The 14244-nt window shown below is 40.4% G+C and overlaps 1 protein-coding gene across 3 annotated transcripts in view; it reads left to right on the top strand.

The window, feature by feature from the left end:
- Dnm3 (dynamin 3) overlaps positions 1-13559 on the top strand; it is a 474394-nt gene extending 460835 nt beyond the window's left edge. For 2 of the 3 annotated variants that reach the window (XM_050158367.1, XM_050158366.1), the window contains one exon: positions 5166-13559. In XM_050158367.1, the coding sequence (XP_050014324.1) occupies positions 5166-5235 (70 nt within the window). In that variant the 3' untranslated portion in view covers positions 5236-13559. The remainder of the gene's footprint in view (positions 1-5165) is intronic. The other variant, XM_050158369.1, reaches the window with a different exon arrangement.
- The last annotated feature ends 685 nt before the right edge of the window (positions 13560-14244 follow it).

Raw genomic sequence — 14244 nt, 5'->3', positions numbered from 1 at the left:
GGCCTCACATCATGAACACTCAAGGCCAGATAACAGAAAGAACGCCAGCTGGAATTAGACTTCTATTCTTAAAAGACAATAAAGTAAGAGAAGGAAACAAATGGTGGCTTCTCAACCTTATCAGTGAAGGCTTCTGCCCAAAATGCCACCCACCCTGCATGAGCATCAGACTTTCTTACAAAAACTGTCATTGTCCAAAATCCTGTAAACGGGCCATCCCTGCAGCCACAGCTTCAAGTCTTACATCTTTCGCTTTGATTTGAAAGCAGAAACATGGCTCTTCTATCATAACCATAAACCACCCACACACAACACAGTGTTTCAATAAGTGTTAAATGATACAAGATGCTCCATTTCAATGTAATGGATTACTTAATGAAGCCCATCGCTTAACAAAGCAACTGAGGAATATTTGGTACAAAACAAATAAGTTTGCCCCAAACAAACTGTCTTGTGAGGTAAACGACTTCGGAAATGGGAATGGTTGGGAATCAGACCCGTGAAACAGATTTAAACAGTAAACCTTATATACCTTCTTGGTGCTGAAGTTGGCACACGTCTTAGAATTTGTCTGAAGTTTCTTCCTAGCAGTGTTTTACAATACAGTCTGCTTTTCTTATTGTTTTAGAAATAGGATAATATTCATTTCTTTCAATAGAGTAAGTGGGTCAAGGCTCTTCAGGATTTTTAATTGCACATATTGCACATATATGGATTTCTTTCACATGAAACTGGGTATATTCCAAAGATGTCTAAACCACTGGGAAGGCCTGTAGTGGTGTCTTATCCTTCCATCCTTTTCTTCTGTCGTTGATTCACCACACTACTATGCCCCTTTTTTTTTTTTTTTTTTTTTTTTTTTTTTTTTTTTTTTTTTTTTTTTTTTTTCAACAATATTTAGCAATTGAATGAATCATGAACTTACAGCACACAGCAATGGAGGGGGTGTTGAGGCCTCTTAACAAAGCTCTTCCGTTATGTTTCTTTTTTTTTTTTTTTTTTTTTTTTTTTCAGTTACTGGCCCCGGGGACATCCTTAATGAGCTCACAAGTAAACAGGTTTTCCTAATTTATTCATTTGGGGAAAAAAAAAAAAGCAAACTTACTATGAACCAAGCCAAAGATCATGCTAAATTCTGGAGTATGACAGACAAAATGAATAGGAGACCTGACAGCTAGCAAAAAGTTGCATCTTCCTAGTCTTCTCTCTGCCACTGCCCACCACTGTTCACCGCTACCCCTACCCCAAGCCCAGCGCAAGGCTGACGAGATTAACGAGAATCTGCTCTGCCATCAAAATCCTCAGTTTTCTCTCCACTCTCGATTCCGTCCATCAAACTCTTCCCTCTGACGCGCATAATTCGAGTCCCCTTTGGTCGTCATAGGTCTACAATCCCTTACCACTGGCAAACTCTCTGTGTGGTCTTCCAGATCACCGCTGCTCTTGCTGTAACCACATCGTCACAGTTTCAAGCTATCAGAGTGAACACTCGGGTGCCGAGCTCCAGAATCCCAACCCCACTGTTCCATATTTAAAATGCAACGCTACCGTGAAGACCTCACGCACGTTTGTCTCAGTTCACTTGCCCTGCCTCTCAAGAGTAGATTCCAAGCTTCTGAATGGCACAGTCTGCTCCACATAGTAGCTGATGAACGATGCACAAATGTATGAATAAACTTTGCTATATTCTCTGACTGAGTTACAAACGGGAAAAAAAAAGCCTACAGACAGCCCATAAGAAATAAAACCCACACAATTGAGCAATTATAGCTATACTTGATGTATTTTTCAACTTCTGCTCTAGGATTTTTTCTATGTGAACATATTGTCTCAAATACAAGCCTCTAACACCAACGTGTTATACACATAGCCTCATGGGACCTGCTCACCTTGACCTAGCTTGGACTCCAACCTCGATGGCTATCTTGTTTAGGCACTTTTCAGTTACTCACGCATCTGCCTATAGTTCAGCAATATGTATTCATTGCTCCTGAATCTCAGTGTACTCAATGCTTAATATACACAGTGAAATAGCATGTGCAATCTCTATTCTCCAGAAACTTTAAATGTATTGAGAGTTCAGGCAATAAAGTGCTGGCAAGTGACATATAAGACAAGAACAAAAGGATCAGGAGATCTCAGTTGCATTCCTTTCTCTCTGGGTTACAAGCCTTTGTCTAACCTATCATGTTTGCATATAACAATCCAATCTGCTCTTCTGTATTCTGAGTCTCACTGAATTCATAGCCTGACATCTCCTAAACCAGCGTATTATTACACCCCAGCAGAGTCATCATCCTTCAAGTCTCAATTCTGGCTCTCAGCTCCCATATTTAATAACTGTTTAGTTACTAAAAATACATCTCCATAGGTTGTTATTTGTCAAACTCCTTAGAGATAGGATGGTATTGTTTTGGGCTTTTGTTTGTTTGTTTTTTGTTTATACTTTTTTGTTTGATTTGTTTTCCAAGACAGGGTTTCTCTGTGTAGCTTTGGAGCCTGTCTTGGAACTTGCTCTGTAGACCAGGCTGGCCTCGAACTCACAGAGATTGGCCACCGTCTGCCTCCCAAATGCTGGGATTAAAGCCATGCACCACCACTGCCTGGCCAAAGCTACTGTTTAGTACTATTCCAAACACTAAATTACTGAATAATAAAATAGCTCATAGGAAGAATCTCCAATTTTCAATCCTACACACACAATATGGGAGGGGGAGATAGCACAGTGGTTGAGAACACATACCGCTCTTCCACAGGACCCAAGTTTTGTTCCTAATGTAACTCACAACTGATGAAACTTCAGCTCTGAGAAATTCAACATCATCTTCTGGCCTCTGCAGGTACCTACATTCATAGTGTACACACACACACACACACACACACACACACACAATTTAAAACCATACAACCTAAAAAACAAATTGGAAAATATGTAGGCCACTGCCACTATTAATAAACACTGTTTCTATGTGATGAGACCAATGGATGATATAACATCAGGTGTTATTAACTTCCAGGATAATTTTTCTATTTATCCAGCTCTCCAATACTCACTAAGTGGATGGTAAGCTGTGGGCCAGGCACTTCGGGTATACTGAGATGAATAACCAGTAAAGATGGAAATGTGACCCTAGTCAGAATCTAGTGTGATGACTGACCACACTGTCACTGGAGCAAGTGGAAGGGGAAAGTAGGTCAGAGAGGGCCTCCTTCCCTGAGAAGAGTCTAGAAAGATGAACAAACAGTCAGTGTGAACAAAAGTACATATAACACCACACTAAACACGGCATGACACTCGTAGGACCTGTGACCTCCCCCTCCAAAGAGAAACTGATATAGGTTCAAGACTTGGGATGTAAGCTCAAAGAATACTGATGATGGCCATCTCAAACATGGAAGACTATACTAACAAAAGGGAAATTGTTTTTGCATAATCGTATGAAGAAAATTGTTTTTTCCCAATGGAGAATCGCCAAACAGTTCAGGTGGTCATAGAAGCCTTTCTGCAAAAGGTCTTGTTCACTGCACAGCTAGCATCAGTTATGCTTGTTCCTCTGCCAATAGGTATCTCTATGCATCCTTTTAAAATCTAGTTACTGCTGAAGAGTAAAACTAGCACAGGACATTAAATTAGAATGAACTGGTGTTTCCTAGCCAATTTTTAGGTATAGGAGGAAAAGGGGACTGTCCATGACTTCATGCTAAGTGGTCAAGACTCACTATTAAATCAACAATATCCCTTCTGCTCTGCTTTCCCCTGGGCTTTGACTTTTATCTTATAGCTTGTGATGTGTGGTGTGTGTGCGTGTGTGTGTGTGTGTGTGTGTGTGTGTGTGTGTGTGTTACTCAACTGAGAGATGACAGTTGTCAAGGTCAGGACCTTCACAAATGTCAGGACCAGCTCTAACCACCAGGAAATAGGGTGTGGTTTTGAGGCACCCCATCATTTTTTCAACTTTTCCAACTGTGGGGTTTCACCCCAGAAAACAGGTATCCAATCAATCAATTGAGTGCTTCCAGTTCAGAACCATGACTGCAATTCTAAAAATAGTCTTTTGAAAAAAAAAATCTCAGCTGGGAAGATTAGTCAAAAAAAAATTCCACTTAGGTCATGTGTTGAATTAGAGAAATATAAAACACTATTCCAAAGTATATAGTATATAGTATTATATAAGTATATAGTACACACAGAGAAAGCTCATTAGCACACTTGCAACATAAATGTGTTCAAAGAATAAATAATATGACTTGATAGTGTTGAACTTCTGAAGTACAATAACATTTAATCACATGGATGGCTTTCAGAAACACCATGGCCAACCAGATATTGGCTAATACCACTACAAATCTTGATGAGCCCTGGAAGACTCCAAATAGAGCAGTCACTCTTGCAGCTTACATGGGTGCTCACACCTAGCCTGTTCATAACCACTGCAGAAAAGAAAAAAAAAAAGCCTTGATTTCCAATTTGCTATGGTCCGCAATTAGATGCAAAATATAGAAAAATTAGGGGAAGCCACGGCTAAGAGCAGTGAGAAGTGGTAACTAACTTCCTGGCAGAGACCAAGACTCAAGACCATTGTTGACACTTACCATGCCTCATTAGTTCCTGGAGGGGGCACACCTCAGCACAGCTCACCCTCTGGAACAGTGGTTCTTAGCCTTCAATACCAGAACCCTTAGATATAGTTCCTCATGTTGTAGTGACCCCTCGCCAAACATAAAATTATTTTTGTTGTGACTTCACAACTGTAGTTTTGCTACTGTTATAAATCATGATGTAAATATTTTTGGAGATAGAGATCTGCCAAAGGGGTTGTGACCCAGTTTGAGAACCACTGCTCTGTAACTATTGTTCTCAACTGTCTGAGATCTGTGCAGTATGTTCCACGGTGGCTTTCAAATTATTCCATATTTGTATTAGTATTGGGAGAAATCTCTCTGGTTTTAATAAATATTTGTATAATGAAAAATAAACAATATCCATTGAAAGTTAGGATAGCTGGAGGACTCAAAGGTGACAATCTTAGGATCGCTGCAGAGGCGCACTACTCCTCTTGACCTGAATTGCATGCGCATGCACACGATGGCTCTTTGTCAGTGTCCTAAAAGAACGGTTCTGCTATTATACCTGTTTCTTTACCTGTCTCTTTCTCTTTTTCTAGCCGGAGGCCACCCCCATCGCCAACTCGCCCCACTATAATCCGTCCACTAGAATCCTCACTGTTAGACTAAATGGAGTGTCTGGCATGGCAATTAATCACTAACGATTTCTGCAAAAGCAACATATTCTGTAAGCTTTGCGGTCAACCATGAGTACGCGCATGTGTGGACATCCATAGGCAAGTAGCCAGTTTTACTAATGTATCTATCACCCATCTTCATTGCTCATGGTATACCAGACCTTTGGGGTTTGACGTGAAGAACTGCTAACCTGTAGAAAGACTTAACATGTTAACTGTTAACCTTAACTGACCAAGGTAGTTTTGTATAGCAGCCCTATACTTTGGTACCATTTGTCTACTCAACATATGTCTGAAGAGTTTTCTCAGATGTCTACAGAGCAGTTATAACAATTCTTAACAAACGTAAGAATGAGCTTTGAGCCGCACAAGTTTCTTCCCACATTCTGTTTAGGATGGCAGAGACTATTGTCTGATATTAATGCCACCACCTACTCCACAATCACCTATTTAGAATTCTTCTCCTTATTTCATAAGACTGCTAGGAGGCGAGGTTTTAAAATTAAGGCTACTGAAGGTGGAAGCTTTTCAGGAGCAGGAGGCAGTCAGCAGAGGGAATGCCTGCAGGGTTTGCTCTAGGGAGCTCCTCCCAGAACCAGTGAACTGTGCTTCGAGCTAGAAGCTCAAGCAGCAGCGAAGCAATGCCTGGGTTTTTTGGTAAGAACCAAAAATAAGTTAATATATTTGGCTACTTTCAGAGTTCAAGGAAGAAGCAAAAATATCACCTTTCTAAAAGTGTCTGGGGAAACATAATTTATTATCTTATGTATTTACTTCTTAATAGACTCTAATGAAGAAAGGCTGACATTAAAAATATTTAATTGTACAGTTGATTTTTTTGACATGGGTAATTAACTCCATTTAGTTTTTATGATTATTGTTTTGACTGAAGCAAAGTTAAATGTAAATTAATACATGATTCCTATGGTTTACATATAAATGAGTATGCAAGGATCCCTTTAAAACAACTTTAATGTCTCTACCCATTCCAGCCTCTCTTAACTCCTGCAGCGTAATGACACGGTTGCATTGAAAGTATCGTCCCTGGTATGGAAACTCAGGGATACCATGGTTTAAGAGCACAGCTCACATGTTTACAGATGCCCTGCTCCAACTTGCTCCCCCAAAATGCCTTTGCAATATTGATCTGCAGACAAATTTTCAATGGGCAGGATTTCTAAAACTTACAAGAGCAGCCTAGCCCAGAGGCTAATAGTTTAGCCTTGAGGCTAAGTTTTGAACTACCTACATATGGCCAGATGATTCACATGTAGAAAACAGCTAGAAGCCAACTGGGATGCTGTCAGCTAACTGCTCCCAGGCAGCCGAATGAGCATCCACTGAATTGTGCGTCCCATGACATTATTCCGTAGTCACAGAAGTAAATCAGGTTTTACTAACTGCGGTGTCTCCCTTTGAAAGCAGCAAACATGATTTATATGTGAACTTCATTTTAATTTCCTGTGTAGTTTCTAGCCAAAGCAGGTAGCCCTAAAGTATGACATAAAGACTTTTAACCATTATTTTAAAAAGAAAATAATTCCAAGTTAAATGGCACTGCGTTGAACTTATTCTAATGGGCTATATTCCACTTATATTTGGCATACAAAAGGGACATAATATCATCACTCCTCACTTCTCTCATTTTTCCCATTGGAAAATAAATCTCCGGGAATGGAACTCATATACAAGATGCATATTGTTTTTGAAAAAGGTGACCCAGCTAAATGGAAAAACATTAAGCAAACCTTCATAATCAGACAAAACTCCCTCCTCTTAGGATTTGCTCTGCTTCTTCCTTTGAGTTCTCTAAAATAAGCAACTAACAAATCACATGCTTCAGGGTTTGGCTGTGTACTTACTGTGGTTTTGCATCTTGCTGTCTTTCAAAATTTTCCTTCTGTCAGAGGAAAGTATTGTAGAAAAGCACTGGTGTAGTCTCAGATCAGCACAAACCAATGGCAAGGCAAACTGGGGATTTGTCTCTCCAAGTTTCTTCCCACTGATCTTAGACCGTCATAACAATGGCATTTGTCAACTTTGGCTTTTGCTTCTTGATCCACAGATGCCCTGTCCCAAATGTCTTTATTTGTCTGGACAGTTTTGGTCTCTTTGATACTGTGTTATATCTGGTGGCACCCAGCACTCCCAAGTCCACCCCACCCCCAGAATTTCAGCAATGTATTCCAGGATATTTTCTGTTTGGAGGGTTTTCATCCTGCTAAGAGGAGACAGCAGCGTGAGTGGAACCTGACGTTCTGGTGTGTGCAGAGTTTGCAGAGTGGCAGCGCGCATCAGGCCTTAAGATGGGAATGTAAGACTGAAGGGCCCTCCAGTTCCCATCCCATCTCTCATCTCCTGACTGATGCTTCTCATGTCAGCACAATAGATGTTTCTCTATCTTGTCTAGCATCATCATCGTAATAAGCCCAGTGTTTTTAGGATTTGAAAAAAATTAACTGTACTCGTTTGATAAGTAAATGCAATTTTACTGTCACATGCTAAATTCTGCATGCATGTTGGCTAACTGGAATAGCCATTTACTCAGTTGTGGATAGACTATGAAACAGTATTGATTTAGAACAGATACATTCTCAAAAATCATCTAACAAATTGCTTTTAGATGTGTTTATAGCATATAAAAGAGCAGTAGGGTCTATTCATCCGCAATTCCGCTGTTCATGCAGATACATACTCATTCTATCCAAAAGCATAATAAACAATTCATGTGATATAAGCACTCTGAATTTAGAATTAAGTAGCTACATAGATTAATCTGTGATTTCTAGACTGTAGTCATAACTCTAAAATACAGAATGGGACCTGATACCAGTATATGACGAGTCTCGAGGTTTTCTCTGTACTCATTTTCTCTGCATGTCTCCAGCAACCCACTACATACATAGGAAACATGTATCTGTGTCCTGTTTGAGTAAGTAGGTTCAAAAGCACTTGCAGAAGTGCCATTTAGCATGAATGTGATAACATGTGCATTATATATATATATATATGTATATGTATGAGCATAAATATCAGTGTAAATCTGTGCTCAGTATGTAAGAATATGAATATATTTTTTAACTGTGCTAATGTATGATCTATGTTGGGAAGATCTGCCATAACTTGTGATTACAGTAGTTCATTTCTCATAACATACATGAGATATGCAAGATTTTATAACTCATACCGTATATATCCTGAGGGGCACAAAGCTTATGATAACCATGATAAGGTAGAGTAATGTCTATAGTCATTAGTATTGAAACCCACAGCACTGCTGCCTAAAGGAATTACCCTTTAGCGATACTCTGCTAAAAAGGATGAGGTTTGGAAGCTTTTCTCTAAACCCTGATATTTGAGGATTGTTGAGCTGACTCTTAAGAAGCTAAGTTGATCTGTACGCTCGTTTGTTCTCTGCAGTAAAAGATAAAAGAATACAGAGAGTCAGCAGCATAATGAAAGGAATGTATCTTTCCGAGCAAAACTGTCACACATTCAGGGAACAGGTTGCTTAATTCCTTGGAAGCATGCTAGCTACTCTTTCAGGTGAACCTTTTGCATTTGGAAAACTGTAGAATAACTTTAAATCAATGGGGATCCCTGTAAGATGGAGAATAAAGCTTAAACAGATCTTCAAACTATCATAGTTCAGTGAGAGATGATTGTGTATAAGACTCAAGTCATGAGTTTTATGTCATTTCGTCTAGGACTACTAGCTGTGAACTCAGAGTTCCTGTGAATGAAGCCTATTTTAGAGAAACAATGGATAATTCATCAGATCATTTAGGCTTTCCTAAAGAACTCAATTTGTCTTTCAAAAAATAGGCTGTCTGTCTAGCAGAAACGCTTAAATTCGTGGTGCTCTGTATGTGAAACTTTAACGATGTTTTTGACGTATATATAGTATATGCATTGTTAGTTGTGTATATATAAATACATGTAAAAATATTTGTGTGTGTGAGAGAAAGAGACGGGAACCTCAGAGAATCTCCTGTTTAAGGTCTGTTCGTGCTGGTGTTCTGGGGTGACTTCGCATTCCTCTGGTCAAGGGCTTCACATGTGACTCCGCTCAAGGCATGACTTTTCTTGTTGCCTTTACCTTTAAATTCCCCAAACTTTACTCATAATATTTTCAAATTATACAAAAATTACCCCACTGTCTTTTATTGACTGCTGCCAATCTGTGGAAATCATTTCTCAGAAACCCTAGCACTCTGACCTTGGGTGTTTGAGTCCATATACACTGCTTTTGTTTCATAGACTTGTATGTATTCCTCTTCTCTCCCTGTTCTGAGTCAAATTTCCTTTTTGCTTTTTTAGGAATCATGAGTATGTAGTAGTCAAATATTGTCTTCTCTGTCTATTCTTTAATTAACATGAGCCAAAATACTTTTCACTGTTTCTCTCTCTCTCTCTTTTTTTTTTTTGGCACTTTTGGAATTTCTTAATGCTGGATTAATATGGATTCTGTGAATGGGATTTTTGAAGCAAATTCCTAAAGCCTGTATCATCCTTGAAGGTCATGTACCTATTGTGAAAATGTGAAACTGTATTTCGAACCTGAAATAAATTATTACCTTTGAAGGAATCCCCAATTCCTCATTCTTGTATACATTTGAGCCTATGCATTTCGGAAACACCTGCAAGTAAATTCCTAGTGCCCCTTTGCTCAGATTCGTCCAACATTACTAAAGTGGAGAGTGATAGGGTTTTGCATTCCTGTCCTTAAGAGAAGAAGATTTCTAGAGCAGATCAGGTAAATCAAAGGGGGGGAGGGGAAACGACACTTCCTACTGATTTGGAATAATAGGTTGTAGGATTCTAACCTCAGACAGCAGCCCAGTAAAACCTTTGCCAAGAAGCCATGTGACCGTTTGCTGCTAGAAAAGAAGTCTTTGTGGGAAAAACCAGGAAGTAGGAGGAAGGATAGCCTATTTACATGTTAGGTCAACAGAAGACAAACGCTGAGAACCTGGCTAGTGTGTGTTACCTGCTCACGGGGCACAAAAGAGGAAGTGAACCTGCAATGTGTCCAGTAAGAAGAAAAGATAAGTGCTCAGTAGGTACAGACAATCCTTTTCCTAGTTGTGTTTCCAGATGATAAACACTCTTGGTTACTAGCTCTGATGGTAGCTCCCTAACCATGTATGGTTCTAGGCTGTGCCACCAAAGTGAAGACAATAAGGGGTTAAGAAAGAGAAATATTGGTTTAATTTGCCAGGCACAAGCAGGATTGTATAATCATAGGAAAGAGCTGGACATATTGCTCTTCTCAGCTGCAATTTCCTTCTCTATCCATTTCCCACAAACGGAGAAACCATGCCTTCAATGGACGGAGCCTACTGGGGGAGATTGTGGGTAGGAACCAGGCTAGTCATTTGTGTTTGGTTTTAAGCACGCTATTCTAACGCATGCTAATAATATTCAGAATAATTTCTAAAAACCCAAAGGACAGTATTGTCACTCTTTGGCACCTTTCCATTTGTATTTTCAAAGCAATTCTGTCATCATTCTAAATCTCTGCTTGATTTGTTCTCAAGATTCCCATCTTTCTGCCACAACCTTTTAATTGCACTTTGAGAAACGCATCTGGTCTCATGAGACTCAACCTGACTCCACCCACCTTCTTCTCCCAACTCTTGATAACTGTCACACAATGGGTTGTTTATTGGTGCTGGAGTGACATAGGAATTAGAATATATGCAAGAGATATTGACTAAAATTACTGACTTAATTCAAAGCCTCCCAAAGCGCCTCTCCTGAGCTTGGAATAAAGCTCGTACGCAGACACTAAAAGTGATTTTATCGGTATACTTTGGGAGATGGCAGTTACAATGTAAATGGCTTTTACTGAAAGAAAATAAATAAGATTACACTGACTCTTGGAGTGATAGTGTCCACAAGCTTCTCCGACTTCCTTGATCAGAAAAGCTTCATTCATGCACCGTCCCACAGAACTAGTGTTCTAAGTCACGTGCTTCAGGAAACAGCACTTTGGGGACACTAGGCACAAGGCAAAGCCATTGGACGTGGTGATTACTTTACAGTTGCCGACACCAACAAAAAGTTGTGTGACGAGTTCAAGTGTCAGAGCAAGGTGAAGTCCCAGCTCAGGACGGACATCCGGAAGCACTGGCAGCTCAACTACATTATATGGGTCTGCGAATATATTTATTGAGTTCTGAAATGTGTTAATTCAGTACTCCAGGACTTTTGTAGTCTTTCCATGTAAACCACACATGTTCAGCACTTGCCTTCAAACACTCTATAAATATAAAATTCTGAAAAGGGAATAGCAAAAAAAAAAAAACTGTCATGATCCATGGCCGAACTAACAGATCCAGTGACGCTATTATAATCAGTGGTGCTTTCCTGACAGCAACAGGAACGTTCAATACGGGGTAAGTGAGGATGAAAAGAAAGGAGCTGCTGAGGGAATGTCACCATGATGTCTAAAGCATATTTTCCTGCTGCCAGTGAAATCTGTTTTAGGGCATAATATGTCTGATCCTGTTTCTGGGTTGGAACACCAAACTGGCTCCCTTGGGAAGGTGTTCTTGGCATCTGCTCGCAGAATGTCTCTTCAACACTGTGGACTTGCTGTTAGGTTTAATGGCTCACCTCCCCACCATGCTGAGGTAATTAGAGTGTTCTACAGCCCCTTCAGAACTCAAAAATAGTTCGTTTGCTGGGCAGGTGATAAATCTCATTCAGCCTGACAGAAATGCAATTACACTTTCTTCATGAAAACACCAGGGATACCATTACTGAGATCTCTCAAAGCCCAAGGCTTGCAGGCCCCCCACAGTTGGTAGGTCAGGGACTAAGAACAAGTTTTTCATCATTTAAATAGATGGGAGGCCTCCTTAGCGTAGCCAGATTAAATTGGACTGGAGAAAAATTGGTTCAGGACTTTGGGAAAGGTAACCACTCCTCAAGAAAAAGTCCCCTCAGTTTGGTTCCGTTAACATCTCACAAAAGATTTCAAAAAAAACAAACAAACAAACAAAAAAAAGCAAAAGGAAGCATTTGGGGTTTTGCTTTTTATAGACCCAACTATCATTTTAGCAAGAAGGAAGTACATTGCGGAATATCTGGCCAGGTAGTTCAAGGTGAAGTCCCACAGAGGGACGGGTTTGAGATGATCTCACAGGGCCACAAGAGTCAGTTCACAGTGACTCGGTTAGAAAGAGGGAATTGAAGTGCAGACTTCTGCTAGAACCCACTCTGTGGTCCTTCTTTGTCCTGTCCTTTGTCTGCTACAAAGCTGTCCCTTGCAACATGGAGGTTTCTGTATCCCCTGGAGCTGGAAATAATCTCAAATTCTAGCGGCTTATGTCAGGCAGCAGCACAGCTCTGGACCCCGACTCCCCAACTCATGGGAAGTGAGGCAGGCTAGGAATCTGGAGAAGTATCCAAAAAACCAGAGTCTGTATACCCTGGACTTGCTTCCCAATAAATCAGGATTTTCACTGTTCCTTGCTCTAAGAAAGAGGGAATTCACACAAATCCTGGGGCCACCAAGAACCACCCAGGGCCTACTATGTTTCCTAGACCAACCCTAGGCTGCCATACCGCACAACCATTCACCTCAGATTCTCAGTTACAAATTCCTAACTGTAAATTAGCTCCCGAGCTGTGCTGGGATGATGTTGCTCATTTGATCTTGAGACCTATTAATTTCCTCACTTTGAAAAATATTTCACTAGTCAGGTGCCAGTGGAAGGCCTGAGGGAGTGAACTGATTTCAGTCAACAGAACCTTAGAGCACTTCCTGTCCACCATTTACATCTTCAGAAATAACTCGGGGGAGTCATAAAATTAGAGTTAGAAATCAAGTATGCAGTCTAAAAGATATATTTAATACTGATCCTAATACACCTAAGTTTGATGGCAAGGATTTAGAATGCCACGGTCTAACAGGGTAACATTTTTGAACGGGCACAAATGCCTTAGCATGCTGCTAGTGCCTTGGGAGAGTCCGAATCGCTGCTAGCTCTGCCGTGCGGTGTGCTTTCACGTCTCTGCATGACTGCCTGGTCTCTTGCTTTATTTGGGTTTTTGTTTGTTTGTTTATTCTTTGCTTTGAATTAGACTTTTGTGGAATATTTTTGCATGCCATTATTTGGATTTATTTTATAATTTAAACATTGTCTTCTCCCTCTACATGTTTTTCTTTTTTTATTATTTTTGTTTTGTTTTTACTAGGCGACCCCCTCCTGCAGTTCCAGGCCGACCTTCCTAAGCCCATTCCCCCACCCCATCATCCTTTTGTTTCCAACAACGTGTCTACCCATGGTGTTTAAGGTCTTTTGTTTGCACTATGTCATATGTACATAAAACTTTTATTTTTGATCTGTGTCTTTAATTAAAAAATAAAGTTTATTCTATATAAAAAATTACATGTGTTCATTTCTTTTCCTGTAGAAAAATATCCCAAATTAAAATAATTCATATAAGTTAATGCCAAGTAAGGTGAAAATGCATTTATCTAGATTTTTTTAAGAAGGGGAAATAGATTTTGTGGCAGACTTGGGGCAGGTGAGATGGGAACAGGATGGATCAGGTGGGGTGGGAGGGATGCCAGGAAAGAATACTGGGAGAAATGACTGGAACGGGGGGGCATCTGAGGAGCAATACAGAGACCCAGTGCAGTGGAAACTCCCTGGAATCTACAGGAGTGGACCTAATGAAGCCTCCTAGCAATGGGGGATTCGGAACCCAAAGTGGCCATCTTCTCTACCCAGGCAAGGCTCCTAGCAGTGGAACTAGGACATCATCAGCCCAGCCACAAAGCCTTCACACTGCAATCTTAAAAGATGTGCTAGGACAATGGTGGCACAGAACTTGCAAGAGTGTCCAATCCATGACTGGTACAACTTGTGGCCCAAGCCATGAGAGGAAGCCCACATCTGACAGTGCCTGGATGGCCAGGAGCTAGAGCCAGGTCAGCCCAGAGACCCAGGATAGAACCAAACATGACAAAATGTCAGTGAATGAT

Source organism: Alexandromys fortis, unplaced genomic scaffold, assembly GCF_014885135.2.
Source record: "Alexandromys fortis isolate MF-2015 unplaced genomic scaffold, M_Fortis_MF-2015_v1.1 scaffold_97, whole genome shotgun sequence".
NCBI lineage: Eukaryota > Metazoa > Chordata > Mammalia > Rodentia > Cricetidae > Alexandromys > Alexandromys fortis.
The sequence above is the reverse complement of the archived record's forward strand: the minus strand, read 5'-3'. Positions and strand labels throughout refer to the sequence as shown.